General features: G+C 37.9%; 1 protein-coding gene across 1 annotated transcript in view; it reads left to right on the top strand.

Moving 5' to 3' along the window:
* NRG3 (neuregulin 3) overlaps window positions 1-27,705 on the top strand; it is a 349,388-nt gene that overhangs the window by 217,175 nt on the left and 104,508 nt on the right. Inside the window, exon 3 of the mRNA XM_014877951.2 lies at window positions 25,587-25,660. Coding sequence (XP_014733437.2) covers window positions 25,587-25,660 — 74 coding nt within the window. The remainder of the gene's footprint in view (window positions 1-25,586; window positions 25,661-27,705) is intronic.

The raw sequence follows: 27,705 nt of genomic DNA, 5'->3' as shown, positions 1-27,705 counted from the left end.
GGCTCTCTGATGGTCTTTCAACAGTGCACAGGTGTCACAGTTTTTTGTCAGGTGCTGAGAGTCGCTGCCATAGTGCTCCGTGAGGAAGGAGGCTGGGTGAGATTCCAGGAAAAGCAGGAACATGTGCACAGGGTGTCTCTGCTGGGAGAGGAGGCTGGCTGAGAGCTGGGAGCTGTAAATCCCTCTGATGTGATGCTGCCTTTGGGTAGTGCTGCTCCCTGGCCCAGTGCAAGGCTGAACAGGTCAGAAGAGATTTGAAAGGAGTGCAGTAGCTGGCAGGAGCTAATGAGAAGAGACTTCAGCCAGGAGAGGCAGGCTTACTTGGGGAGCATCTCGGGTCTCCAGAGGCAGATGAGGACCTGTGTTGTGCTCAGCCATATTATCTGAGCATCCTGTCATGGTCAGATTTCTACATCTTCTAGATGTGCTGTGGCATTGCAGTGACATGGAGGAGATGAGAATTTATTACAGCTTGGTATTCATAGTGACCCTCCCCACTGAGGTTGGTGCAGTTTTGGTGCATGCCTGGAGCAAACGGTGTGTGGCAGGGGTGGAGAGGGAATTGGAAATGGAGCTTACTGACTGCTCAGTTAGAGAACTGAAAACAGCCCATGTTTCCACTCATTAATTGATGGCTTGAATGCCCTAAAGAGAAATTATTTCCAAAACAAGAAGGAGGTAGCTTGAAGTGGATACAATGGTTTCTAGATGTGATTTAGTCCACCCTCTCAATTACTTTTTAATCTGTGTCCAAATTCCCAAGCACCCTACTAATTTGTAGTGGTGTTATTAGCAGGTGGCTGCCAGCAAGCAAATTCTAAGCCGTAAAAAAAATGTTGCCGTTGACAGAAACAGCCCCACAGAGACATATTCATCTGGAACCTGAAGGCAGATTTAGACACTTCAAACATATGGTCTAGTGCTCCTGCCTAACCAGGCAACAGAAGAGGACTCACCTAATTAAAGATTTACTTTGTTTTTACTTCATTCTCTTTGTCTTTCTGTTTTAAAATGATCTGCCCTTTATTCATTCAACAACAGAAGGGTCAAGGCTGAAATCCTAATGAAATTGCTCACAGAGCAAAAAAATACCTGGTTTGCTTGTAAGTGCTGATAGTTCAGGCTCTTAGTCATAGAAGGGTGAACTGAAAGGCATCAATGTTGGATTATTTTGTTCACAGTCTGACCAAATAAAACGTGCTTCTCTCTCAGTCCTATGGTTGCTTCAGTGTTTTTGTTCCTTGAGTTGGCTGGAGTGGGCTCAGGCACGGAATTCTTGTAGTGTTTATATATGATGTGTATATCATTGTTCTTGTTCAATTAGCAGGCTGTTCCCTCTGGGTTGTAGAGGTATTTGGATCAGTTTAGTAGAAGATTCGTTCTGCAAAGTAACTCCTTTTCTTGGGGTCGAGTAGGATTTAAATGATGAGTATTTCACAAAATTTTCTTCTGAGTACATTTTATTTGATCGACTGCATTTTCACATTTCATATTTTCCTGTTAGGGTGATACAGATGTGGAAACTGTATTAAAATTTGTTGAAATATTCCAGTCAGTGTGACCACAACTTCAGTTAAGAACTTTTTATCTCTTTTTTTTTTTTTCCTAGGGGATTGACCATAGCTGTAAATGAGTCTTGGTTTTTGTCAACAGGAATGCAGTAAGAGATTAATAATATCAATGATGATGTCAGTTAATGCAAACCACAAAATTAAAGTTAGAGCTGTCTTTCTTTTAGAAATGTTGAAATTTCCATTACTTGGAGCTAAAAAATAAGAAAAAAACGCTAGCAGGATTGCAAATACTGTCCTTTAAGGTATTGCATACTCAGACTATGAGATTGTAAATAAGAAGGATTTGGAGAACTATAAAGTACATTTTCCAAATCTTCTATAATTACTTTCTTGAGCTTTCATGACAAAAATAAGATGTAAGATGGGTCCATTTGTATGGGATATATCTTGTTTTGTTATATCCTTATAGCATTTAATCCAAACTAGTTTTATCCATGCAAGACAATTAGGACATTTAATCCAGTATATGTCACTTTTTCATTTTATTGAATGTCAGTGAGAAAGAGAAATAAACCTTGACAAAGCCCTGTTGTCTCACATTTCCATTTTCCTGTGTCTGTTGGGATTATTAAAGAGCACAGAAATTCCTCTGCAGCAAATTTAGCCGAGCAATAGCAAGGGCCCTCTAGGAGCCAGACTATTCTTATTTTTGTAGAAATACCTTGAGCTCTGTTGTGTGTAATGGGTAGGAAGGAAAAAGCATTCTACACTAGGTAGTCTTAAACTCTCAGTTTTGAAATTGGATTTCATACCCTCTGGAAATTCAGTGAATTTGCGTGCCAGTGGAGGGAAGCAGGAATGTGAATCCACGAAGATTCCTGTGCAGTGTGCTCTGGGATGAGCCACTGGGGTCCCTCCCAGGCTCACCCATCCTGTCATTCTGGACACACTTGAGGCTGAAGCATTGATCTTGCAGCACTTGGTGTTCTGGTGGATGTGGGATCCATCTAGGTTCAGAAAATTTGGGCTTTTATTGATTCCTAACTATAGCTATTCCTGAACACAAAACAAGCCATTTCATGAAAGATTTTTTTCTGCTTAGGTTTTGCTGTCTCTGTTCAGAGGTCACAGCTGTGGAACTAATGTAAAACTTTACAATTCTTTTTGTTTTTAATGAGTTGGTCCTCGATACTTCTCAGCTAAAAGAAGGGATTCTGTCTGCAGTTCAAAATGTTGGAAAATCGACTTCTCATTGATTACTGCCTCTATGTGTTGCGATGGATTCCTTTTTCTTCTCTTTTTCATTAAAGTTCAAGTTTTATTTCCTTGGACCATCATTTCTCCTTCTTACATGTTTTCCACCACTTCATTTTCTTTCCCTAAGAAAGAGATTCGAGCACAATTTTCTTTTTATTAACAGTTCTTATTATCTGCTAAGGTTTGTGCCTTCCCATTTGCCTAGCCTTCCCTCTCCCACTTTCACTGCTCTCACTGAAGCTGATTATTCAAACTTTTCTTTCTCTGGACTGTAAATTGTCGCAGAACCATTTGATGTAAAGCTGATTTAATCTGTCAGCTGACATGTGAGCATTAACCTTTTCCTTCTGTGTTTTAACAGGACTGAATTTGCCAAAAACACGGAGAAAATATCAATGTGCTAGGGAACCTAAAGTAAATCATATTAAATTAGTCTTCTTTTTCAATTTATATTCACTCAGGAAAGCAATTTATTTTGAAGATATGGGATTATTTCACAGTGGTTAAGTATGTTTTCAGCTTTAATTGACGTGACAGATCAGTAGTGATCAACTCTCACAGTGGCTTTTCTTATTAACAGATTCGACTTTTTGAGTCTTTGACTCCCTCTTGAAACTTCTCCATATTAGATTTGACTTTCAGGCTAAGATTTATTTTATGGACTCAGCTGCTTTGGAGGTAGTTGGTGACATTTTTTGCCTCTGTAAAATTCTTGTCTAAGGGCACTGACAACTAAAAGTTACTCTTTAGTGCCTATTTTCTGTAATGTCCTTTGAGTGTGATAATGAACAAATCCTTTTTTAGCCATTTCCATAAACCCAGTCTGAAGGACTAATTCTGACATGAGTTCTGGAAGCAATTTTGCCTGGATAGAAACTCAGTGTGAGAAGAGTAATCTAGAACTGGACTAAGATGCATCAAGTAAATGTCTTTTTGATGTTCGTGTAACTGTGAACAATGCTAGCTAAACTGCAGTGACATTTGTTTCATTTTATATACCAATAGATTATTTCCAACATTGCTATAGAACATAATTATTATTCTGTCATGTAAACCTTGTACCAGTGTTATGAATTTTTGTAGTGCAGAACTTAGAGAAGTTTACTGGAAAGAAGAGATTGAGTCTCCTTGTAGTTTATGCCATTATTGTCTACATGATCTTATGCAAGTGATTTCTTTCTTATTTCAGTATAGTAGTTCCAGTATGGAGAGCAGGCTTTTTACTGCTATTGTTTTCTTCTTCAGAGATATAAAAGAGTTCATTAATCGGAACTGAATTTTATTTAGAGATTAAGTTTTTTAAAATCTTATTATTCAATTAGAATTGAAAATTTTTATAATTTCGTATTAACCTAGCTCCAGTTTCCTTTGAAGACACCTCCTTTAGTTCTGCCATGATTGTTTTCCATCATCAAAATTTTGATTAATATTTTTATTGATTTTTGAAGTGCCTCAGTAACTGCCTTTTTCTTTCCCCAAACAAATTCAAAAAATAAGAGCTGGTCAGGCAGAAGACCTGGCTGATTCTACTTACATAACTCGAGGCACCTCTTAATCAAGCTAATATATGAGTAGTTTCTTCCACATAAGGAAAATTTTAATAAGTATGTCAGGTGCTATTACATAAAATGCTTTGTAAAAAATCCAGATGAACAATAACTTTATTAAACAGATCTGTAATATTGAAAGGGATTATTCTGCCAGGATGCAGGATCTTCTCTCCAAAAAATGCAGCTTCAAAACATTGATCTATAAAGGAGTCTGGATACTCATTTCATCCGAGAACATTTTTTTTCTTATCATGTGCACGGACAATAGAGTGGGGTATTCATTCTCACTTCAGGATATTGTTGCTCTGACTGTAAAATCTATTCTTTGCATGATTACAGCCCTTTCTGCCCATGGGGAATTACATTTTTCACTTTACCCATTCTTCCCTCCTCATGCTGAACGTGGTGCGAGTTTTAGAGAAATACACTCCCATGGTCCTGTGGTTCACAGCTGCATAAACCAGTTCCATGTGGCTGACTTTCCAGGCATTGCTGTCTTTTCCAATTAGCTCCTGTTGTATCCCTGCATGTGCTGCATATGGAATAACATCTCATGATAAAACCACAAAAGTGTAACAGCCACCATCAAATCAGCAGCGTGTTTTATTGATACATACAAGTGGTAATCAATACAAACTGATAAAAGCAGAAATGGAAAAACAATAAAATATTTATAGCTTTTGTACCATTGCCAAATATTTATTTATGTTTTAGTGTTCTAAATTGTCAGTGAAGAGGGAAGTTATTCATGCATTTCTGTGGATTAATTAATTATCCTAAAGCCATTGTTGCTTTTTAGCAGTGTCACGTTGCAGAGATGCCAGAATGAAATCAATCCACGTGTAGTGACACACACTCGGCATCCTGAAATCCTTGATTTCTCTTATGTTTGTGGGAGCTGACGGAAAATAATCTTTTGGAAAATTAAACAAACAATGAAAAAGGCACCATGAGGTGAATCTCAGGGTGGGTTTATTGACATGAAACTCCCATTTTTGCCAGGAAGCTTCTCCCTCTCTGCCTTTTCTCAAAAGGCTGTGAGCATGTTCAGTTATGAATGCTGCTTCTACCAAATGTAATCTTTCCACTTTTTTATAAGTAAACTATGATTAGCACTCTAGTACCAGCCTTAGAGAAATCAATTAAGCATAGTTCCATCATGTTGATTTCTTGTTTGAACCTATAGTTTATTTAACAAGAGGTAGTGAGGGGTGGTTGTTGACAATTTTGTTTTGCAGAGTAAATTGTGAGCACTTTTTCCTTATAAAGTGTTTTCTTCCAGAAGAAAGAATACAGAATGAAGTATTTTTATGTTTTACTGAAGACAATGATAGGGTAATGTTTCTCAGTTCAGTGGGTTTGGGTTTTTTTTTTTTTATGGATGTTGTGTATGTAAACCTACACACCTGCTGCAAAATTGCAGGAGTCTTTAAATCATTTACAACCATGTTGATGGCTTGCAAGCCAGACATGTTAGTCCTTTACACAAGGGATTGTTCTTCCTTTTCCAATCTTTGTGAGATATAAGTAAGAGTTATGTGCTTTCAAATTGCAGTGTGTGTGTGTATATATATATATGCATATATTAATATACATAAATATATATGACAGCCAGTTTAAATTCCAGCTAGAATGCTGGTGCTGCTTTTGCCATGGGCAAAATTCCAAATTAATATTAACTGTGCAGCCTGTCTGTGTTTGGTGCAATTACCACATAATTCTCTTCATACTCAGGCATGCAGAGCCCTGCTGCAATGCACAGGAGGCTCAGCTGCCTTGGGTCTGTGATGAAATTCTAGGGAAGCCTTGCAAAAGGGGATTCTCCTAATTACTGGGTGTCAGGGTGCTCAGAGACAAGTATAAATGCAACATTTTATTTTCTGTCTCTTATTAATGTCAGAATTTAGGGCACATCTACCAGATATTTTAAGGGAATGGAATTCAAGCTAGGCACACAGTTTCTTTTCTTGGCCTGTATATCCATCTGGAAATTGCATTGATATAATGGCTGTATCCTCTACACTGAGATACCTGTGTTATTTAAATATTTGGGGCTGTTACACAGTCCCACAACTTAAAAGAAAATCCCGAGGCTGAATGATAGCACTGATACAGGTAAAAGTGGTGTTCAAGTAATTTAATCAAGAAAATCAGTGCTGGAAAGGAGAAAAGAAGATGCTGGCTCTGGTGACCACATCAGTCCTTCTGATGGCAATGCCAGCAGCGTTTGCCACTGAGGTAATTCTTTTCTTTGTCTTCTTCTATCTAGATTGGTAACTCCAGACTTCAGGAATCCACAAATGAACCTGTTTGCTGTTGTCTTATTTTGTGACTCTCTACAAATTCTTATAGAGTAAGAATGTCAATAATTCATAATTAGCCTGGGGAAAAAACTGAGAGGATGTTCTCCAGCCCAGTATGTAGGTGGAACTTCTGAGTTGGAGACTTCTGATTGAAAAAGTTTGTAAGAAAACTGTGAAGCATGTAAAAGGATTTATTGTTGAGATTTTTTTTTTTTCCTCAGAAAGCATTTTAAAATATGACTGCCATTCCTAAGAAAGGCAGTAAATTACAAAGTATGTGTTCCTTATAGACAAGGGATAATTTTGGTGTAGCAATGGAGAATCACTCTGTGCTGCATTTCCCACCATTGATTCCAGGGTTTTGCTGAGACAGGGAGCAGTCTCACTGTGCCTAAGGTGATGATGGTCTTTTGGGAGTTAATGAACCAGAGGATTGCTGCTCTGAGAGCAGCTCCTAGCAGATGATAGGATTAATTGAAATCAGAGTGAGAAAATTCATCGTTAGTTATTCCTGAATTTATCTGGAAGAGGGACGTCTCCCACCATTCTTTTCTGCTTAGATAACTTCCTCTATGAGCTAAATTCGCGTTTTTGTTTATCCATATTGCATTTGAAAAGGAATGGAGAACAGCACATCTTTCAATGATGTAAATTTGGGGGGTTGGGAGGAGGGAGGAATCCAGCTGTTTGTGACATGATTTTTTTTTTTTTTTCATTTAAGATACAAATAAATATTTTAAAAAGCAACGAAAACGTATGAATGCATGCTTGAATTATTGGAAGTGTTTGGGTGGCTGGTTCCTATCCAGCTGTTCTTGGCACGTGATTTTCTGGATCTGTTCCAGATGGTTCCCAGCACATGATAAGGATATCACTGGGGCCTGCAGCAGGCACCTTCAAATTGTATTTATTCACTTTTTAAATTACTGTTTTACAAAAGTCAACCAACTGTGCAACTTGTGCTCAATCATAGATGAAAATGATAGTCCAATGTTTGATCATCCTTTCCACCCTCATTTATATTTTATATTTATATTTTAACATTCTTCCTGTCTGTGTATGTCTAATGAGTGATGGACTGTAGCTTGTTTCTGGATATCAACCTATATGAAGAAAATCTGTTGATACTTATTCTTGGGCCTCTGACATCCTAGAAGCCACAGTGGCATGAACCTTATGACATGTGATGTTTTAATTTAAATTATATACAGCAGGGCAAATCTGCAAATCTCTCTGTTGGCAAAAGATGCAAAAAGCGATACAAACCAGCTTTTGTAAATAAAAGGCTTTATTAAAAGTTGTAGCATTCTTGGGAATCTTTTCAATATTGTCTGGGCTTATTTACTTTAAAGTTGTTCTGAGAAATTTTCTTACAGCCTAAAAATAGTGTGCATTTCTGAGCTTCTATACCAGCTTCACCTGGTTAGTTCACAGGATTTAAAATGCTTTGCATAGCTAAATTTGTATATTTCAGGCCTAGTGGTGTTATCTCGATCCATTTACAATCAATCGATTCTTTCAATCAATACACCTGGTATTTAATTTAAAACAAGTAGACTTTGTTTTTAAACTTTTAAATTACTTTTTTTTTTTCCATTAAGAAAAAGTTACTGATTAAGCACTAGAAAGTGGCTGAGCTTAGACTACAGTTATAATTTTCTGGTTAACCTGTCCCTATTAGAATCATAGGTTATTCTTCTGAAAGAAAATTCAGAAATAAGTAAGGAAATTGCTGTGAGCTCCAATCCACTTACATCATAGATTAAGAACCTAGAATACAGTGCACCTAGATCCTAGATTAAGTCTAAGTCCTAGATGTATGAATTTAATTGTACTGAGGCTTTGTGATTAACTGGAGTTTTGTGCAGCTTCTCTGAAGTGGGCAGCTCCCTGTCTCTGTAAATGTGTGCAATTCACTTCTCAGGATAAATGAGTGCTGGACACATTTGCATCAAGTTTTGAGAATTTGAGGGGATTTTGGAATTGGTTTTTTTCCTCAGAGAAGCTCTTGTTTGTCCAGTAGAGGTTTGGGATAGAGTTCATTAGGAAATACTTTATGATATAAGGGATGTTACTCATCCAGCATTTCCAAAAATCACTTAAATTTTGATGTGGGAGTGCTTCTATTGAAAGTTCACACTGAAAGTTAGATGTGGTTGAGTGCTTCTTTAGAGCAAGAAAATAATCTCAGAGTGTGACAAGATCATCCTCTGAGGCCAAGTTGTAGTTCCATTGACTGTTAGACCTCCACATGTTAGAGCTCTGAAAATAAGGACTAATAATTCAGATGCACAAAAAGGGTGCTTCTTTTGTGATTTAAATAAATAATTTTGAAACCAACATTGTGGGACCTTCAGTAATATTCTGTATTTAAAATTACATTTATGTAATCCCTATAGGCTCTGTCACTAAGAAATAGTATTTTAGGATCAATTAAAAATTCAGATAGGCTATAGAATATCCACATTATTGTAAAAAATCAGGTTTTGGTTTTGGAGCAGGATTTAAAAAGAAAACATAGTTGAATTTTATGAATGTCTTGGAAAAATCATCTCATCTTACTCGTCTGAAGTTATTTGTTATGTTGTGCAGTCGAACATCTGTTCAGTTTTAAAATAGTTAGAGATGACAGCAGTCCTCTTCTGCTGGAGCATCCACAAGGGTATTGAACTGCCCCAGGATCTGTGTTTACAGAACATAGGCTGCATAAAATGCAGAAGATTAGGAAGATGCAGAGGGAGTTGAAACTGTAAGACAGCAACATATTTCATGTATGTTTTATTTATAGTTGTGAAACCTGTGTTTACTGAGAGCTCAAGTAGGTGCACAAACAGGCAAACAGAAGTAATAAAGTGCCAAACAGCTAGTACAGTGCTAGCATAAAAAAAGAAGAAAAACAAAGAGTGAGTCTTTTGTTCTCTCTACAGTTGTAGTTTTCTTTCTTAAACTTGTTCTTTGGTTTATGGAGAGGGCTCTGTCTCACACCAAGTAGGAAGGGAGCCTGATCCACCCTGCAGCTCATAAGGAAATTATTGCAATTACTGAGAGTTCAGAGTGGTGTAAGTGCTCAGCCTCACAGGAGGGCTGTAGGAGAAGGCATTAAGATCAGAGCATAGCTCTGGTGATGCTGTCTGCATCTTGGCATTTTTGTTGGATTCCCAAAACTTGATGTTCCCATGAGAGGTGTGGGTCCACACTAGGGTTTAATTTTTAGATTTCACTGCCCCTGTGATCTTCAGACTTTTCAGGTTAAATAGAGTGATATTAGTGTGCCAAAACGTCGAGGTGGCCGTAGCCTGAGTAGCCTTGGCCTGAGCTGCTCCCTCTCAGGAAGGTCTTGCCAGGCTGCTTGTCAGGAAAGCTGAGTGAAGAACTGGTTTCACTCAGGAGGCATTGCACTGGTAAGTACAGCTCAGCTGGGCACATTTCCTCTCTGCTATAGCAAGGAAATTTTATCGTTTCAGCAGATGGCCAGAAATCCTGAAACACTGATTTAATTAGCTGAAATCCCACCACCAGACAGCAGCTCTTGTGGCTGCATCTGGAAGTAGAGCAGAATGCTTGAGGGGTAATATTGTCCTTCTGAAATTGAATTAGGCAAACATTGGGACATCTAGGGGTTACATAAACATTTGTGGTGGGCTGGGCAGGAAAGAATAAGTGCTGAACTGATAAGGGGATTAGAGTGCAAAAAGTCTTTTGAGACCACTGCTGTTCATCCTCCTGAAGATAAGCAAGGTTGTGCTGAGCTGTTTGATAGTCTCAGTTTGGAAGTCAGCTTGAGTTTTAAAAGTTTTGCAAGTGTGGTAGGGAGATGGGCATGAAAGAACAGATTGTGGGCTTTAAAGCACGTGAGACTTGCATTATGTTAGCATTTGATTGCTGGGCTGGATTCAGTTGGGTAGAAAAGAGCAGTTTATCCCAGCTGCCTTTTAGTCCTGCTGTGGGTGGGTGAGCTGGGGGTGTTTGAGCCCAGCTAAGTCCCAGGTGTCATCACACAATCCACATGTGTCCACAGACCCTCTCCTGTGAATGGAAACAGCAGAGAGCATCCTTTCCTCCTGGGAATACAGGAGCAGTAGAAAGGCTATGAAATGGATTTGATTCCCCCTGATTCACCAAGGTGATGCTTGGATACTGTCTGGGCACCAAGGTGGAGGTGAAAAAAGCTAAGGCTCTACATTAAGAGAGCAGTCCTGAGTCTAATTCTTCTTTTCATTTCCACTTGCTCTGAGAAATCTTTGTCCTGTGTGCATGTTCCTTCTTCCCAAGGAAGGCCTAGGGCTTGGACAAGCTCAGTTATACACAGTGAACTTCAGAAGTGGTTTTGCTGTGCTTTCACTGGCATCTAACTAGTGCTCCTTGCCATATGTGAGTCATCAAAGCCCCTCCTTTTTCTGAAATCCTCAGCTCCATATACAGAGATAGCAGGAACATGCAGAAAGGCTGATTGTTGAAATAAGTGTCATGAAGAAGAATTCAGTAAGCCTCTGACAGAGGTGGTTGAAAAAAAATAGGTGCAGTGTTTTACAAATGCTTTTATTGTACTGATGGGTTTGGTAGTTGCTTTCCAGTAGTGAATTAGTACAGATCACATCAGCTAGACTCGAGAAAAATGGCTTGTTTTTTACAACCATCTGCTTAGCAGTAAATTGCTTTCTCCAAGCTAGCTGTATGCAATCTTTTGCTTTCCTTCTGTCTCTGCTTTAGCTCATGCTTCCTATTTTTTATCTCCTCCGGGTGCAATTTACTGTATCAATCAAAATAGGATAAAAAGGTCAAAAGTCCTCAAATGTTTTTATAAAAAAAGGGGGGGGGGAATGGAACTAATATAATCAGCTCATACATGGCATTTCATTTATGTCATTTATTTGTTGTATTATGGCTCTAAGTGAGGTGAGTTACTTTGAAAGCAATGGTGATGAAACCAGCCCTCCTCAAGCTCTGGGGCATGGAGGGGGGAGAAAACAAAATACATATAGAGAGAAAGAGATCCTAGATTTCTTTAGTAAGTAAAGGAACCTCTGTGAAGATTTCCATGATTCTTGTGAGCACTTTACTTACAAAGCAGAGGATTTTTTTTTTTCAGATTTGGAAATCTTATTTCTTCTCATCTGTGTCTCATGATGTTGAAAGGATATTAACAATTATATTGAGACTGAGGAAATAGATTGGGCTTCAGTAAATGTTGCTTCTCTAGAATTGATTTCATTTGTGGAGATTTTGTTCTGGGTTGGGTGAGAAGGGGTTGATGTGGGGGTTGTTTTTTCTTTGTTTGTTTTTACAGTGGGAATTCTTGTGATTGTCAGAGAAATTGTCTTTTCATTGATCAGAGAATTATTAAGGTAGGAAGACTCTACAGATCATCTGGTCAACTCTCCTCTCAAGCAGATCAGTTACTTCAGTCTGTTCAGGACTTTCCACCTGCGTTTTGAATATTTCAAATGATGGATAGTCCAGGCAACCTGTGACAACATCTTGCCACCCTCGCAGTGAACCAGAGATGTTTAAATGGAGTCTCCTGTACTTCAGGGTGGTTTCATTGTCTTTTCACTGGGTAACGCTGAGAAGAGTTTATTTCTGTGTTCTGTGGTGTCTCCCCTCCCTCCCTCCCTGGCATTTCTGCACATCAATAAAATCCCTCTGGAACCTTGTCTTTGAGCTCAGTCACCTCTCAGCCTCTGCCCATCCCAGACACAGCAGTGCTTGAGTCACCCTGTGCCAGAATGGTGCTTTCATAGCTGAGCCCAGAGCTGATACTCTTGGCAGAGTGTGCCTGGGAGAGTTGCAGTTCTGGATGGTTCTAAGCCATGCAGGTGATGGTGACACTGTCATGACAGGATGGTGGCACTCAGAGTTCGAGCTGCTCAGAGCAGAGCAGGGAAGGAACTCGCCCAGTTTGCACGTACAGGGTTGGGTACAGCTGCTACCAGGGAGTCTCCTTCCCAAGCTGTAAGAATGGATGAAAGCAAACTACAAAAAGTGGAAGGAAAAGAGGGGAGAGAAAGGCCTGGGACCTACCAAAAACGAGCTCCAGGAAGGTGCTGAAGGAAGCAGTTCTTCCCTGACACACCCAAATTACTTATTTACTTTGATTCCAATTCACAGCACTCTGGGACTCAGGTTATCAGCAGTGATAGATATGAAAAACTCTTCTAATTACTTGAAACTTTTTTTCCTGACTCGAGTAGATTTTGAAGTTTCAAAAAAAAAAAAAATTCAGGATTGATGGATTTAATTTTCTGTGATACAGCTCTGGAGACAGAAGCCTTTATATTAAATTGTAAATCTTTGCAGATTGAGTTTGTTTAAATAAGGCATAATTTTGTATTTAATATCTAGGAAAACCATTTTTTTATGAAGACAAGAAGATATTTTTGTAGATGATGAAGATGAACAATTTTCTTGGGTTTATGATTATCATCAAAAGATAAGACTCTTGAAAAGCATTGTTGGGAATACAAAAGTATTTTACCTGTCTGACTGCTAAAATTAATGGAGATTTACTTATTTCTTTAATTTTTGTGTAGTAGCCATATGCTTTGTAATGCAAGAAATATATTCTAAAATCAGTGGAATAATGTCGGTTTCCTAATTTGGATGCCAAGATGGGTTTAAAATTCTTAGCTGTTTGGTTATTTTTTTTTTCCTTTTTTAACATTTAGCTTGTAATTAGGCTAAGTTAAATGTTAAAGCCAGGAGCTCATATGTTAGAATAGCTAAGAACAAACCTAAGTAATTAATTTTATGCTTTACATTAGATCATCTTAACCTGGGACTTTAAAATGCTGATTTCTAGCTCAGGTTTAACTGGACTTTTGCCCCAGAGATATCTGCTTTCATTCATTTTGGTTTGTTTTTCTTTAACTCCAGAGGAATAATAGAAACAAGTTAATGTGAACATGGATTTAAAACCCATGGATTTAAATCAATAGTGCAATCTTTAAGAAGCTCAATAAATGTATAAAAGAAAAGGACAGCAGTGTGTATCTTCCTAAATGTTATTTTAAGGCTTGAGGTGTTTAGTCATTGTGCTAACTTCAAGTTGGTACCACAGCTGTATTAATCTCTATTGTATCAGGGTCCATTTAAAAAAAAATTATATCAAATCAAATGAAACCATTTTAGTGTAAGTCCCATGTGAATAGTTACAGATTGTTTAGCACAAAATAAATTGAAACAATACCAAGTTTAAATGCAGCTGATATTTCTTTCTTTATGAGTCTTGAACTCAGACTTATATGAAGTAAATGAAGAGTATTTTAAACTACAAGTACATAGATTCCCTTACCTTATGTTGGTTATCTTAACAGTTTCTTTGAAATACTAGCCAGATATTTTGAGAAGTTTTCTTCCCCAACAAGCACTTGTAGGAACATATTTGGGCTGGAGAACTATGGGTTTCAGCTCTTCAAGTGGATGTATTAAGGCATTATTTTGTTACTGAAACTTACTTTTTCTCTGTAAAATGGAGTAGCATAGCTCTAAACCAGGTTCTATGCTTTTACCATTTTTCAAAATGTAAGTATTGTCTTGTATGAAAAGTATACTATAAATCATCTTATCAGGATAAAATCCAAATTAAATTCACCCTGTAGATCATTTAAGTAGTGGAGAGGAGTAAAGGGGCAGAAACTTCTAAAAGGAAGCGTCAACATATTTCAGCAATAAGCAAAACTTGATGAGGATATTTTTCAGAGCTGTTCTCTTCTGTTTAGAAACACACTGAGTTGGTAAAAATAAATAAAATTAATGAGTGTCTCATTTCTAATAAATGTGAAAGGCAGTAAAGACAACCAAGAAGGAAAAGGTTATTTGGTATTATTGGAAAAAGCAAGACTGGTCATTTTTTATTTCCTAATCTATGTACCGACTTTTAAAGGAACTTACTACATACAACTGGGCTAGAAAACCCTCATTAGAGGCATAGGTAAATGTATAATGATAATGAGTTTATAGAGTAATTACTCCAGTCATAGTATAAATATTTTCATATATCAATTCCAAGCACAAAAGTGAGATAAACTGTTTCACTGCAGGGCTGGTCTGACTTTTGAACAATCAATTTCTAGATAAATGGAGTTATTTAGTTGTGCAGTTATGAGGAGAGAAATGCCAGTAAATAGCAACGGTGGGAAAATATCAAGGGAGGCAATATTTTATTTAGAATAGTCTGTAACAAAGGGAATGAAGAAATGTCCAAGGTAACCTTAGATTAGCTAACTCAGTCCTAATAAAATAACTGCTGCATCATGGGACACACCTTGGGCTGCCAAATTTTACCAAAAAACACAGTAAATTTGTTAGTAGTAATCTCTGTTGAGCTGTCTGCCTCTGTGCCATGATATAACCAGTGTTTAAATAAGCTACTATAGCATTATACTGAAACAACAAAGCCTTTAGTTCCTGAGATGTTTGGAGAATTGAGCAAGGTATCAAGAGAGGTAGAGGGAGGAGACTGAAGTAGATAGTCAGTGAATTTTCTGACAGAGAAATATAACTGACCTGTAAGTCATAAAGACACTAGTGCTGTCTCTTGGACAAGTTGAAGACTGTGTCAAATGCAGAACTGTTGGTTTCAAAGTGCTTTTTGGGCACTCAGCTGGCAATTGTACCTGCAGGTGAACCTGCCTGTGCTGTTTGCAGGTTGGGATGCTGTGTTCCAGAGGCAGCCCTGACAGTTCTGGTTTGCTGAGTGCTTTCCTCCTCGTCTGCCCCGGTGGAGAATTAGAGGCGAGTAGCAAGGAGCAGGTTTTTTCCAGCAGCCCCGAGTTCTCTGCCGAGTCTTTCCTCCGAATCTCCTGTGGCACTACTGGCATTAAGGCCCTAACAAAGACTACTAAAACTCGTGAAGCTGAGCACGTGTGGATAATGTGCCATCCTGGCCTTGGCATGAGTGTGCTTTGGCTGATAGCCACCATCCAGCCTCAGGGGTCACTGACACAAGGCTCTCCTCCCCACTTGTTTGCCTTGTTCTCCTCTCGCTTGTTTGTCGTGGTTTAACCCCAGACTGTTGCACTTTGCAGCTGCTGCTTTTCCCTCAGTGATGGGATGGGAATTGAAAGGGGAAGAGGAAGGAAACTTGTGGGTGGAAGAAAAGCCAGTTTAATAGGGAAAGCAAAAGCCCTGCACATGAGCAAAGCAAAACAAGGAATGAATTCACCACTTCCCATCCTCAGGCAGGTGTTCAGCCATGCCTAGCAGGAGATGGCTGGGCAAGACAGACTCAAATCATCACTCTCATGTCACCCTCTTCCTTCTTCTCCTCTTCTCTTTTTTATGTTGCTGACAGCATGTGGTCCCTGAGGTCGTTTGGGGCCGGCTGTCCTGGCTGTGTCCTCTCCTAGCTCCTTGTGCACCCCCAGCCTCTCCTCGGTTTTGGGACATTGTGAGAAGCAGAAAAGGCCTCGTTACACTGAGCAAACGCTGCTCAGCAGTAAGGAAACCATCCCGGAGTGCATTATCATACATACATAAGTGTATTATCAGCACTGCTTCCAGCACAAATCCAAAATGTAGCTCTGTAGCAGCTACTATGAAAAAAATGAACTCTAGTCCAGTCAGAGCCAGGAAGTTTCTATTCTTTGCTTCAAAACACACTTTATATCCTGTTTCTAGAAAGGGTCTCATATCCTGCATGACAGTGGATGGAAATGCCAAGACTTGCTTTTTTGTTACTTGGTATATCAATATTTTAGAAGCTCAATCTTAAAAAGAAAATTAGAATATCTTAATTTTCCTTGTAATCAATGTTTAATGCATGTTTCATTAACATAGCTTCACTTTATAAAAATTCGCAGTAATTTTTCTCTGAAGAAAAACATAATGAATAAGTGAGCTTGACAATACATGATTTCTGCTTTCTGCAGAAAATTACAAAGGTATATTTATTTTATTGCCTGCATGGCTTTGGTGTTTACACTGCCACCGTTATTGCATGTCTCTTGATGATTTCACCTCACAAAATTCCAGCCACAGGGAGGGCTGTGCTGGTCTTCTGGCACTGCTGTTCCAGCAGCACTGGGAGGGATGGTGCTGTTCAGTCACAGGCTGAAGGTCACACAGGAGGAGAGTGGGGTGGCGCCTGGAGCAGAGCTGCTGAGCTGGCAACCTCTGCCTTTTTTCTTCTAAAGGTTTTAGTCTTTAGAAATTAGTTCCTTTGAAATAAGAATGAATACAATCAGAATGACCTGTTCTGCTCCTTTTGTGTGTATGTGATGGGAAGGATTTGCTAGCACTGTCTACAGGCAGTGTGAACACTGCTGCCTTTCTTTCACCTGAATTCAGAACAGAATTATCAGGGACACATAGCTGAGTTCAGTTCAGTTGATTTATGATTAGGAATTCAAGAGAAGCAAATGTATTCATCAGATTTCATAGGGATGTCTTGTCAGAGACTAATTCTAATTCACAAAATGATCTTAAATGGGACATATAATGACTTTCCTGATTGTTGCTTTCTCCTGCCATTATTTTGAAAATGGAATCAAGCAAGACTCTTGTATGTATGACCAGTATGTTCTGGCAGCAAGCATGTCAAATCTGTGCTACCTATTGGAGTTACTGTTATTTATAATATTCCAATCCTCAAAGTTCTCTTTTTTTGTTGGGCTTGGCAGGTGGTGGCAGAGCTTGGCATGGGTGGCTTCTCATGCAACTGCCTTCTTTTACAAAAAGTATTGAGAAGAGATGAAAATTGTTCATTCAAATGTAGTAGGACCTTTTGTGAACACTTCTTTTTTGTGCATAATTTTATCTTATGAAGAAAAAACCCACATTTCTAGTTTTCCATTGGAAAAAAGTTTCCATTTGCACAAATAAATAATAATGTCACTGATGGGTCTGGTACCATTTGTAATCAAGGATTATTTCCCGTAGTCTGAAACATGCTCATCCAAACTCTACAAAATTACAAATACCTTGGTGAAACTTCCTTGTGTTGCATTAATAACTTGTGGACAAAGCCACTTGACTCCATAGTCTCAAGAAGTACTTTTTTATGTACTAGTACTTTTTTATAGTGTAGGTTCTTTAAAGTCAAACAAGAAACTCCTTCAGAAGACTAAATCTGTATAGTGATACATATGCCATAATGTCATTATGATACATAGTTTTCAGAAAAAAAAAAAAATTCTACACAAGCCTTACTGTATAATAGGGCAACTTTAAAGATTTTTAGTTTTTTAGTCAGCAATTTTATAGCTCTCCAGAGAGTGGCCTGTTTGAATTTTAGAACTATTCTTCCTCTGGGTTCTAAATGATCATTAGTATGCTAAGGAAGGATTATTCTGCAAAATGTTCCTGTATTTAAACTTCGGTAGGCAATTACAATGCATGTCAAATTGTTCTTACCTCTGAAATGCAATGTGTGCAGACCACAGAAAATACAGTAGCAGAGGCATGTTTATCTCCTGCCATAAAGTCAGAGGGCATTGCTTGTGTAGACCATCTGGTAGTAGTTTAGGATATTTTAACTGACACCCCTGAGTGGCTCCAATTATTTTTTTCAAAACAGGTAAAAAACCAGGTACAAAGCAAATAGCTCACTGAATGAATGAGGGGTTTTGAGTTCCTGGCAGAGGCATTCTGTCACTGTAGGTAAACACTGGCTTGATGTGACCTTGAGCTTTTTAGGAGAGGAGTCTGTGACAAGCAGTATTTAATGTAGATGTTGTTATTAGAAAAGCCTCTGAATTCCTTGTGTGTATTCCAAATTTTGTCCAAAAAATTACATAAAAATTTTTGCTGCAATTTGAAAAATGGTCTGGATTCTGCAGGGCCGGGTTGGAAATCTTGCATGCCTTTGCCATGATAAGCAAAGAATCCATTGTACTTCTAGCTTGGGCTTGAAACAAAAAAATTAATTTCTCTGAGTATTTTTTGGTCTTACTTTTGAATTGGGAAATATTCAATGTAATAAAGTGAAAAATGTATTTGGCAGTTTTTGAAAAATGTCCAGGGCTCTGTTAATTTTATTAAGCAGCTGGTAGCAAAAGATTTTAATGTTGGGCTTGTATTTTTGGGGAGGAAAGTGTGAAGAGACACATCCAGCAAACCTGTTAAGCTACTTAGGAGTGAGTTTGCACCTCTCCTTACAATTACCTCATTTGTTGTTATAATTGCCATCTTTAACAAATGGCCTCTTGAAGGGCACTGAGCACCATGGTATCAAATATAAATCTTACATCTTTTAGTCCTTTTTTATTGATTTCTTGGGTTTTGTTTCCTACCTAAGTCCAGTCTCTGGCAGATGCTTTCAAGAAGTGTTTTGAAGGGTTTTTATTTATAAAGATGGCAATCTTGGGCAGTCATAATATAAAGCAAGGGTCTCATTTTCATTTGTTTTTTCAAGTTTTGAATGTGGCTTTCATCTGTGCCTTAGCTGTGTAAGGCTTTGAATATGGCATGAAATCACTTTCCATTTATTCAAAATCTTTCTCATGGCTGATGAATGCCATACATAATGAAAGACTATATTCATTTATCATCTGTAGTAAATCATTGATCACAGAGGTGTCTTGTGGAAAATCCTCATCAAAGCTTTTCACTTTTTCTGGTTGGTTAAACTCAAAACAGCAAAGAAATGATTGCTCAGTTAGTTGGTTAAACATTTGGTTTATTAGGTGATAGTCACAGACAGTTTCTAAGGTTTTTTGCGGTTTACAGATGAAAGTTTGTTGTTAAGGAGATTAAGGCAGATGGTGAAGGTATTTCTTATCCCTTGAAAAGCATAAAGCCCATGCATGAGTCTGAACTGTTTATCTACGTGTGGATATGCCACAAATGAATTTGATACCAGGTAACTATTGCTAATATATTTATATACCTTTGGATACAAAACCTAACCAGAGTTTAATGTGAATTCAGTAGTCTGGAACAATTATGTAACAATTCTGCTTAGGCTATGTGCATTGATTAAAAATATGAAACTTTCTTCTTTCTTTATTTTTGTGAGGGAACACCTTCAATTTAAAGAAGATTGGTCTGTTGTTGAGGGAAGGGAAATTATCATTAGTTCAGGTGCTGTCATAGGTCCGGATGGCTTGAGTGGCTTTACTAACATACCTGGTTAATTTTATTTCTTTTTACGACCTACCTTTTAGGAAAGACAAAGAAGGCAGACCATCTATATCAGGAGAGGAATGATAATTCAGTAGTTCCAGCATAATTATGGATGAGGCATTTAAGTCAAATCCACATAACTCCTTTTCAAATGTTAAAAGCCTCATTTAGTTCAGTGGTTCCTACAGAGGATTTACTAAAGTGTCCCCATTTAGTTTCTCCAAGGCTTAAGAATCCTGAAACACTGGAGTCAACAATTTAGCTGAAAGTTTTATTATCTAAATCTGGGCAATGTCTCAGGGTTTTGTAGCTGTGACCTGCACTCTTTATGCCATCTACTCCAGGAGCAAAACAGTCCTTCCCTGTTTCAGAGAGCTGCACTGACAATTTACATACTGAAAAATACAGTGAATTGTACCAATCATAAATGCGATTTTTTAAAAGTGTGACTGTAATTTCTCCATGATGCTAGAGTGTTTCAGCTAGCCTGGTTCAACAGAAAATAATGCAAAGAAAAAAAAACCAACAACTTTTTTTACTATTCTTTGTCTGCCTTTTCAAGGTAATTTCCTTTCTGGTTACTTGCTCTACTTATTTTTAATAGTTACGACATTTTTAAAGAAAACTGACAGACAAGTGGATTTTTTTGTTTTCCTTTTAAAGTTGATGCTGTCCGTTCTGTAAGAACTGTACTATTTCTTTAAGGAAAGAAAAGCAAAGGCAGATAGATAGATATGTATCTTAATTCAATCACATAATAGATTGCAAGGTCTTAACAAAATCAAGTGTGTTCAAACCCTGGTATGAAACCTTTATTATACAGTAGGTAGCCTCTCTGTTGTGAGGATTATCTTAAATTAACTTTTACAAAAGAAAAACTAAAAGGAGAATAGGAGGAGGGTGAGTGTCCTGGGTTATTGTTCAGGCCTTCCCATCTGAAGGGATTCACAAGTCTTTTGAAGAAGCAGAATGTCTTTAGCCAGTTCCTTATGGGATCCCTAGTTTGTTCTTCTTAATGCCATGCATTCATTTCACTTTAATTTAGTGTATTTATTATGTGTTTATATTGAATTTAGTTTAATTTCAGTTAGTAGGTTATATGTTGTGCACAGACAACATCTGTCCTTCTCAGAATAGATAACACTCAAATGATCAATGCAATGTAGAAAACTTGGCTTTGAGTCTCTAATGCTTCATTTTCACACCCAAAACTGAATGTGAAGCTTGCATGTCAGGTGGGTGCCTGACCAGCAGACTGCAAACTATTGATTTACATGAAGGGTTCATTTTCTTTCTGGCTTTGAGCACAGTGTTCTCACTCGTGATTTTGTGGCCTGATCTGTGGAACCAAGGAAGCTTCTTTTTTGCTTAGACTGGCTACATGTGTTAAATGAAAAGATATCATGTCTGACCCTCACTGTTAAGATTATTTTTTTCCCTTTTGAATGAAATCTTCACCTAATAACGATCCTAATAATAAATTTCTGTGTATTCCAGTTAAGGTGATTCTCATTGTAGGCATGAAAATCTATATTTAGGTTACCTGCAGAGCAAAGGAATTATTTTTCATTATTTACAGCATATTTCAGGCTAGACTGTGGAACAGCCCAATGTCCTATATAATGTCATGTCTTGCTATGGTAGTTTTATAGTATAACTGTCTCTCTGACCCAGGATAAAGAGTATTGCATTCTCTGTGTGAAAAGAAAATACTTGATCAAAATTTATAGACCATTAGAATATTTCTGTATCATGATCTTGGATTTCTCAGAGAATGAATAAGAGCTGCAGTATGTTCTCTTATTGGCATCTGAATGTTAGTACAGTGGCTATAATGGTGTCAGGAGAAAATAATTTGCAACTGATCCACTGAGATGGATCATTCTAATTAATGTCATCTTTGAGACTGCCAATTTGCAGTTTTACAAGGGGAAGGAAATGTGTGTTGATTTGGATTCACTGCAAAAATTAAATTTCATTTTTCATAGGTGCTATTAATTCCATCTTTCAAATTGGATTACTCCTGTTTATAAGACTAGAATCAGATTAAAGGTTCATATAAGTTAATCTTTTGGGCACTGCGCTATTAAGGTGTTTTATTTTTTTATGTCACAAATCACCTATGGCCTAGGACATGCTTATTTTCCTGGTGTACAGTCCTAAAGCTTTCTCTTCTGTTGTAGTTTGTCCTTGAGATGCCAACTGTCGTTTTCAAAATTTTCATTTGAGATGAGCTCATATATTTTGTTTGCCAAATTCTGGACTTTGTGCAGAGAAGCTATTTTCTGCACACTTCTTCACATGGTCAGAGGCAATGTGATCACCCCACTGGGGACAGAAGGAGAATTGTTTCCATTTCAGATGGATGGATATCACAGCGGGGGAGGAAAGGATTGGAGATTCACAGCCATCATTCATAGCCTCTGCAGTTTTCTGGTGCCATTCCCTTTCCTGCTATGTGCACATTGCTGTTCCTTGAGAACTAATTATTTAGGCTTAATAGGGATTTGGAGCTCCGTATGGAAGTGTTTGGGGAAAATGTAAGTCATGATAGTACTGGATTATTGGCCATAAGTTTTATGTCCTACCCTAAGTCTTCTAAGTAGGTTCTCTTTCTTCCCTTTCCGTTGTCTTAAATATATTTTATTCTTAATCTTTGCTTACTGTGCGATGTTCCCCACCCTCACCCCCAGTCACTTTAGTTTTTCAAATGTATCCAACCTGAAACCTAGGAAATTGGAGTGCTGTGTGAGTCTTGTGAGTGACACAGTCATCTGTTTGAAATCTCCCTTGGCTCCACAAGTTCATACAAGAAACAGTTCTGGAAAATATCCACGGAAAATGTCTGTGATCTCTTTGACTAGAACATACATGTATTAGTACTATTTAACTTCAGCAAAAAGTATGAAAGAATGAATAAAGTCTCATACTTTACTTACTTTTTAATACTTAGGTGCAAATGTGCTTAAGTAGAAAGGAAGCAGAGCCTTCTCACGCAGAATGAGAGATGTGTTTCTGGCGTGTTTTCACACAGAGGTCATTGTGGCTGACTTCACAACGTGCAATGCACAATGCAGTTTGTTACTGGTGACCTTAAAAAATCATCTAGGAAAGTACATAGCCAAAAAAAGATGTGAAGAAGACATGATGAAATAATGTTAGTTGCATTCAGCACTTACCACTTAGGGATATGCTGTTTGCAAGCATTTTAGCACCTGCAGATTAGCTTTACCTGTTTCCCTTTTCATACCATTTAATCAGAAGGATTTAAATAATTCCATTCTTACAGCATAATCCTATTGATATTTTTGATTAAGAGCCTAGACAGACACACTCATTTGGGTGAAAATCTGAATGCAAAATAGAGAATTCCCTTTTCATATTTATTTTGCAAAGAAGCTGCAATTAACACCATTATTAGACGCCTTTGCCATGGTGTGCACTTAAGCCCCAGCCTGCTGATACAGTGCAGTGCTTCAGCAGAGGAGCCATTCCTGGTGCTGGAATAGATCTTAGGCTGTCCTTTCCAGCCTTTGCTGCAGGGGTCCCACATGCAGATCAGAGCTTTTGCTTTATTACAAGCAATATCTTATTAGGTTGTGGTTTTGGGGGGGATTTTTTGTGTTGTTGTTTTGGGGGTTTTTTTTGTTTTGTTTTGGTTTTTTTGGTGGGTTTTTTGTTTGTTTGCTTTTTTACAGTATCTCTAATAAATATTTGTTTGTCTCAGAATCAAGTGGTCATTTCTGAAACCATGAGCTGAACCTAAGCATTTCTCAAGGTTTCTCTGATAACTCATGGCTTTTTTAATGCATCCATAAATATGTATTTGATCATTCACACTGCATATGGCGATACTGAGTGACCTCATTTGGACTTCCCTGAACTTCTGTTTGTGTCACCACAGTGCTGTTTTAATAGGGTTTTGTGCAGTGGATTGTTGTGCCTTCTTTCATAGAGGTGTGATACCAATGCGCAGCATGTGTGCATATCACATCTGCCTATTTAGGACAGATGGCAGATGCTTTAGCTGGGATTATGGGATGCCACAACATGATCAACTTTTATCATATTGTAGCATTATAACTGTCAAATGTATATTCTGCAAGGCTTAACAACTTAACGTGCAAAAGTTTGCATTTGGGTGTCATAATGGCAGAGCAGTTATTGCTATTATTTGCTTTCATGGATTTAAAAAAGAATTTGTTAAAGGAACAAGAAGACTAAGTTTTTAAAGCACTTCCAGGAGATACCACTCTGTGACTCTCTCCTCACATGCTTTTATGACAAACAGTTTAGGATAGAGGGTTTTAAGTCTGTAATACGGTATTTATAACCAAGGCAGGTGCAAACGTGTGTCAAAAAGTTAATAGAAAATGCTCATAGAAAGGCAAGAATCCCCACCAGTGCAGGTTGTACTTAAGCTTTGGTATGAGGTCTGCCAGCCAACTCCTCTCAAGACTGTGAAGAAGAGTTTCTTTTTGATGTGAAGCAGCTTCTAATGTTTCATAATCAGTGGCAAAAGATGCATGTAATAGTGTCTGTGTGGCCTTCTTCAGTTTTTCTGACTAGTGGACAGTTTTAATTAATAGAACATTTTTTCCTTGGCCGATAATTTATGACCACTGTCATGGGATCTGAATGAAACAAAACCTGAACAGTTCTTTCAAGTCAATTATTTTATAGATAGGCAAGTACTGGGAGGAAGCTGATCTCCAAAGTAGTACCTCATATCCATCAGGGAGAAAGGCCAAAAGGGAGGTTTTTAAATAATATATGTATGGGGGTTTAAAATCTTTTTCTTACTGTAGATTTTTACTACATTTTTTGACCTGATGGGAGTATAATTTACATATTTGCTCACAATTGTTCTTACTGAACCCTGAGTCAGCACTGGTGAGAGGCATTTCTCATTGAAGCATTAATTTATTAAACCAAAAGCGTATTAAAATGCAACACTTAGAGGTAGCCTGAGTAAAACCACTGTGAAGGAGCAGATAACTTCTTCTCCTGACATTATCACATCATTCAAGCTGCAGTTGTCAACCCTAATGAAAGGTGGTGATGCTGATTTGAGCATATTGCTTATGTGATGTGCAAGAGCTTTGGGAGATAAGGAATCCCTGTTGCTATCATTTATAATTAAAGTGTCCATCACTTTCCTCTGAAGAACTGCTTGACGAATAAATAATTAAAGATCTGATTCTGATACACTTAGTTGAAATGAGACTTCTGAGAACAGTTCAAAAGCAGTAAATGGAATTTCTTCAAAGTAAGGCTTCAAGATAAATAATAGTATTACAATCTCAGTCAAAACCAGTTCTTGTTTGTTGTGGAAGGAGGGTATTCTGGTTTATGTGCTTTAAAATCTAATCTCACAGGCATCTTAAACTTCCTGCTTGCAAACAATGCCTGATGATGGCTATCATTTTCTCTTTTAAGCACAGTATAAACTGGTATTAAAATTAATGTCTAGCTATCTGTTCCCTGCTTTTTCAGACTAGATAAGTTGTCTGTCTCATGGTTTGCACAGTATGGAAGCTTTATAAAGTGCTATGTTACCTAAAGAGTTTATTTGCAATGTGTATTTTATACAGGTTTTTTTCCTTTGGTTGTTTCACCAAATTGATATTTAAAAGAACGGTTATGCTAAAACAGTGTTTATTTTAATAGTTCCTATAATAATCAAAAGGTTTGAGGGGCAATGTTGTTTTTTTAAATCCAGATGATTTTACCTGCTTCCATTGTGTTCCAGTAATGACCATGCTCCCGTTATAGTGGAAATAACTTTCATAGTGTAGCTCCGCGAGGCCCTCGCGGTGTTGGCAGGGTTGGTTTGGTGCCTTGCAATTAACCTTTCACTGCCGCATGCGTATGTTTGTCATTTATCCCCTTTTCCCCAGGTGCAAAGAGGGCTACCAAGGAGTCCGCTGTGACCAATTTTTGCCGAAAACCGACTCAATCTTGTCAGATCCAAGTACGTCAAACGTTTTTCTTCTATTTCCGATTCTCCTCTGTTCGGAGGCTGCTCGTGCCGTGTGAGATGACCCTTTGCCTGTAGTCAGACAGGCTGTGCCATGGGCCACCGCAGCTCTGTGCCCAAACATGCCATAAAGCCACGTCACCCTTCGTGCTCCTGCAGAACACGAGCAGGGCAGTCCATCAGGGAATGTGATTCCTCATGGTTTGCAATGAGAATGCTGTCCCTGCTTAGAGCCAAAACGTTTGCGATTCGCTGCTTTTGACTCAACAACAAATAAAATTAAGTAGTCTGAAAGGAAACCCAGTATAGAGTGCAAAGTGGTTCCTTCAAAAGGAAAGAAATGCACATTGTTTGGCACTGAAGAAATTATAATCTCCTTGGAAACACTTTATACCAGTTTACATGAAAGTTAATTATTTTTGGCTTTGACAAGTGATTTTTTTGTCTATTTGCACAAATAATAAAGGCGTACTTTCAGGTAGTAATGTGGAGAAAAAGTAACTTTCTATTATACTGGCCATTAAATGTCAGAATAATATCTGCATATATTGTCTCTTACTCCACTGTTTCCCTTTCTAAATTCTCTTGAGTGATAAAACTCTGTTAAAAATATTATCCAATATTAACTTTTTTAAGGTGAATCCATTTAATTATACTCATTTTACATTTTTTAATGAAGTGACGTACAACAAAGGGTCATATCCAATCTCTTGGTTTTGTTCATATACTTGGAAACTGTAACATATTAAGTCTTCTGGTTTCAGGTGCTCTTTAAAAGTAGATTTGAGTTGTTTTGTTTTGTTTTTTGAAGAACAGTGCTTGTTTTCCTAGTCTTTGTGCTTTTTAATTTATTTTTTTGTGCTTTTCCGTGTGAAAACCTGTTTCCAAAGGCACCTGTTGCTTTGTAGTTCTGTGTTGTGGAGCTCCCATTACAGTCTGCTTTGTGTTTGGTTTATTTTCTCCTTAGCTTGACCTTTAATGGTGAAGTGCAGAGCTTGTAGTGAACAGGCAGATTTTACCTCAGCCAAGTTTTATGTGCATGTGTCAATATAGAAGCTGTATATATGTCAAAGAAAAAGGTGGTTTGTATCCTAAAAATGTGGGAAAGGACAGTTTATTAACAACAGGACAGGGTGGTACCTGTCTGACCTGGTTTTCACAGGAGTCTCTGGCTTTACTCTCTCAAGAGTGGAGGTTAAATCCATGCAGATACAACACAAAGCCCCAAAAAGGCTCACAGATTAAGCTGCATCTAACAAGACCAAAAGCCCCATAGTGTTTATCTGGTGCAGACAGTATTGTTGTTTCTTTCTTTGTGTTGGTTGCACAGACTTGCTTCTCTTTACTGAGAGATGCTTACCATGGTTGAGTTCTGGCTTTGTTTCCAGAGCATTTTTCAGCCACATGATCCTGCTCAGTGAGCTAAGTTATGCTGAAACATCCTTTTTACACCTTCTGAAAATAAAAGCTTTTTTTTTTAATTTTTTTGAGGTTTTCTTTCAAAATTATATTATTTAGAGTAGGCAAGGAGAGAGGGCTTTGGCTTGACATTGTCGTGGATCCACTGGACACACCCATGGCCTGGCAGGAGCCTCTCTTTTGGTATGAATGCAAAAGGTTAACAGGAGTTAGGTATATTTCTAGTCAGTTTTGAAATTTCACTTATATTTGAGCCTCATCTGTTTTCAAAAGAGAAAAGGACAGGTCCAGTTCAGGTCCGTTTCTGTGTGTTGGCATAATGTGATATATCTCTGTGGATGTGGGTGCTCGTGCACTTGTTCTGAGGATGTTGAGCCTAGAAGGAAGATAATTGAACTTTCTGCTGCAGCTGGACAGTGACAAGGTTTTGTTCAGGAGTTAAATCAGTAATGTAGTTCTTTTCCTTCTGGAGAGAGAAAAAAAATAATACCACGATGATAAGTAGCACTCAGTGGCAGAAATATTTGCTATTTGCATAACCTGAGGAGTGTAAAAAGTATTTCACACAGTAGTCAAGCACAGTGTTATCATCTTCAAAGGCTCTGGGTTTGCACTGCCAA

The sequence above is a fragment of the Sturnus vulgaris genome, chromosome 8 (assembly GCF_052056855.1).
Source record: "Sturnus vulgaris isolate bStuVul1 chromosome 8, bStuVul1.hap1, whole genome shotgun sequence".
Classification (NCBI taxonomy): Eukaryota; Metazoa; Chordata; class Aves; order Passeriformes; family Sturnidae; genus Sturnus; species Sturnus vulgaris.
The sequence above is the reverse complement of the archived record's forward strand: the minus strand, read 5'-3'. Positions and strand labels throughout refer to the sequence as shown.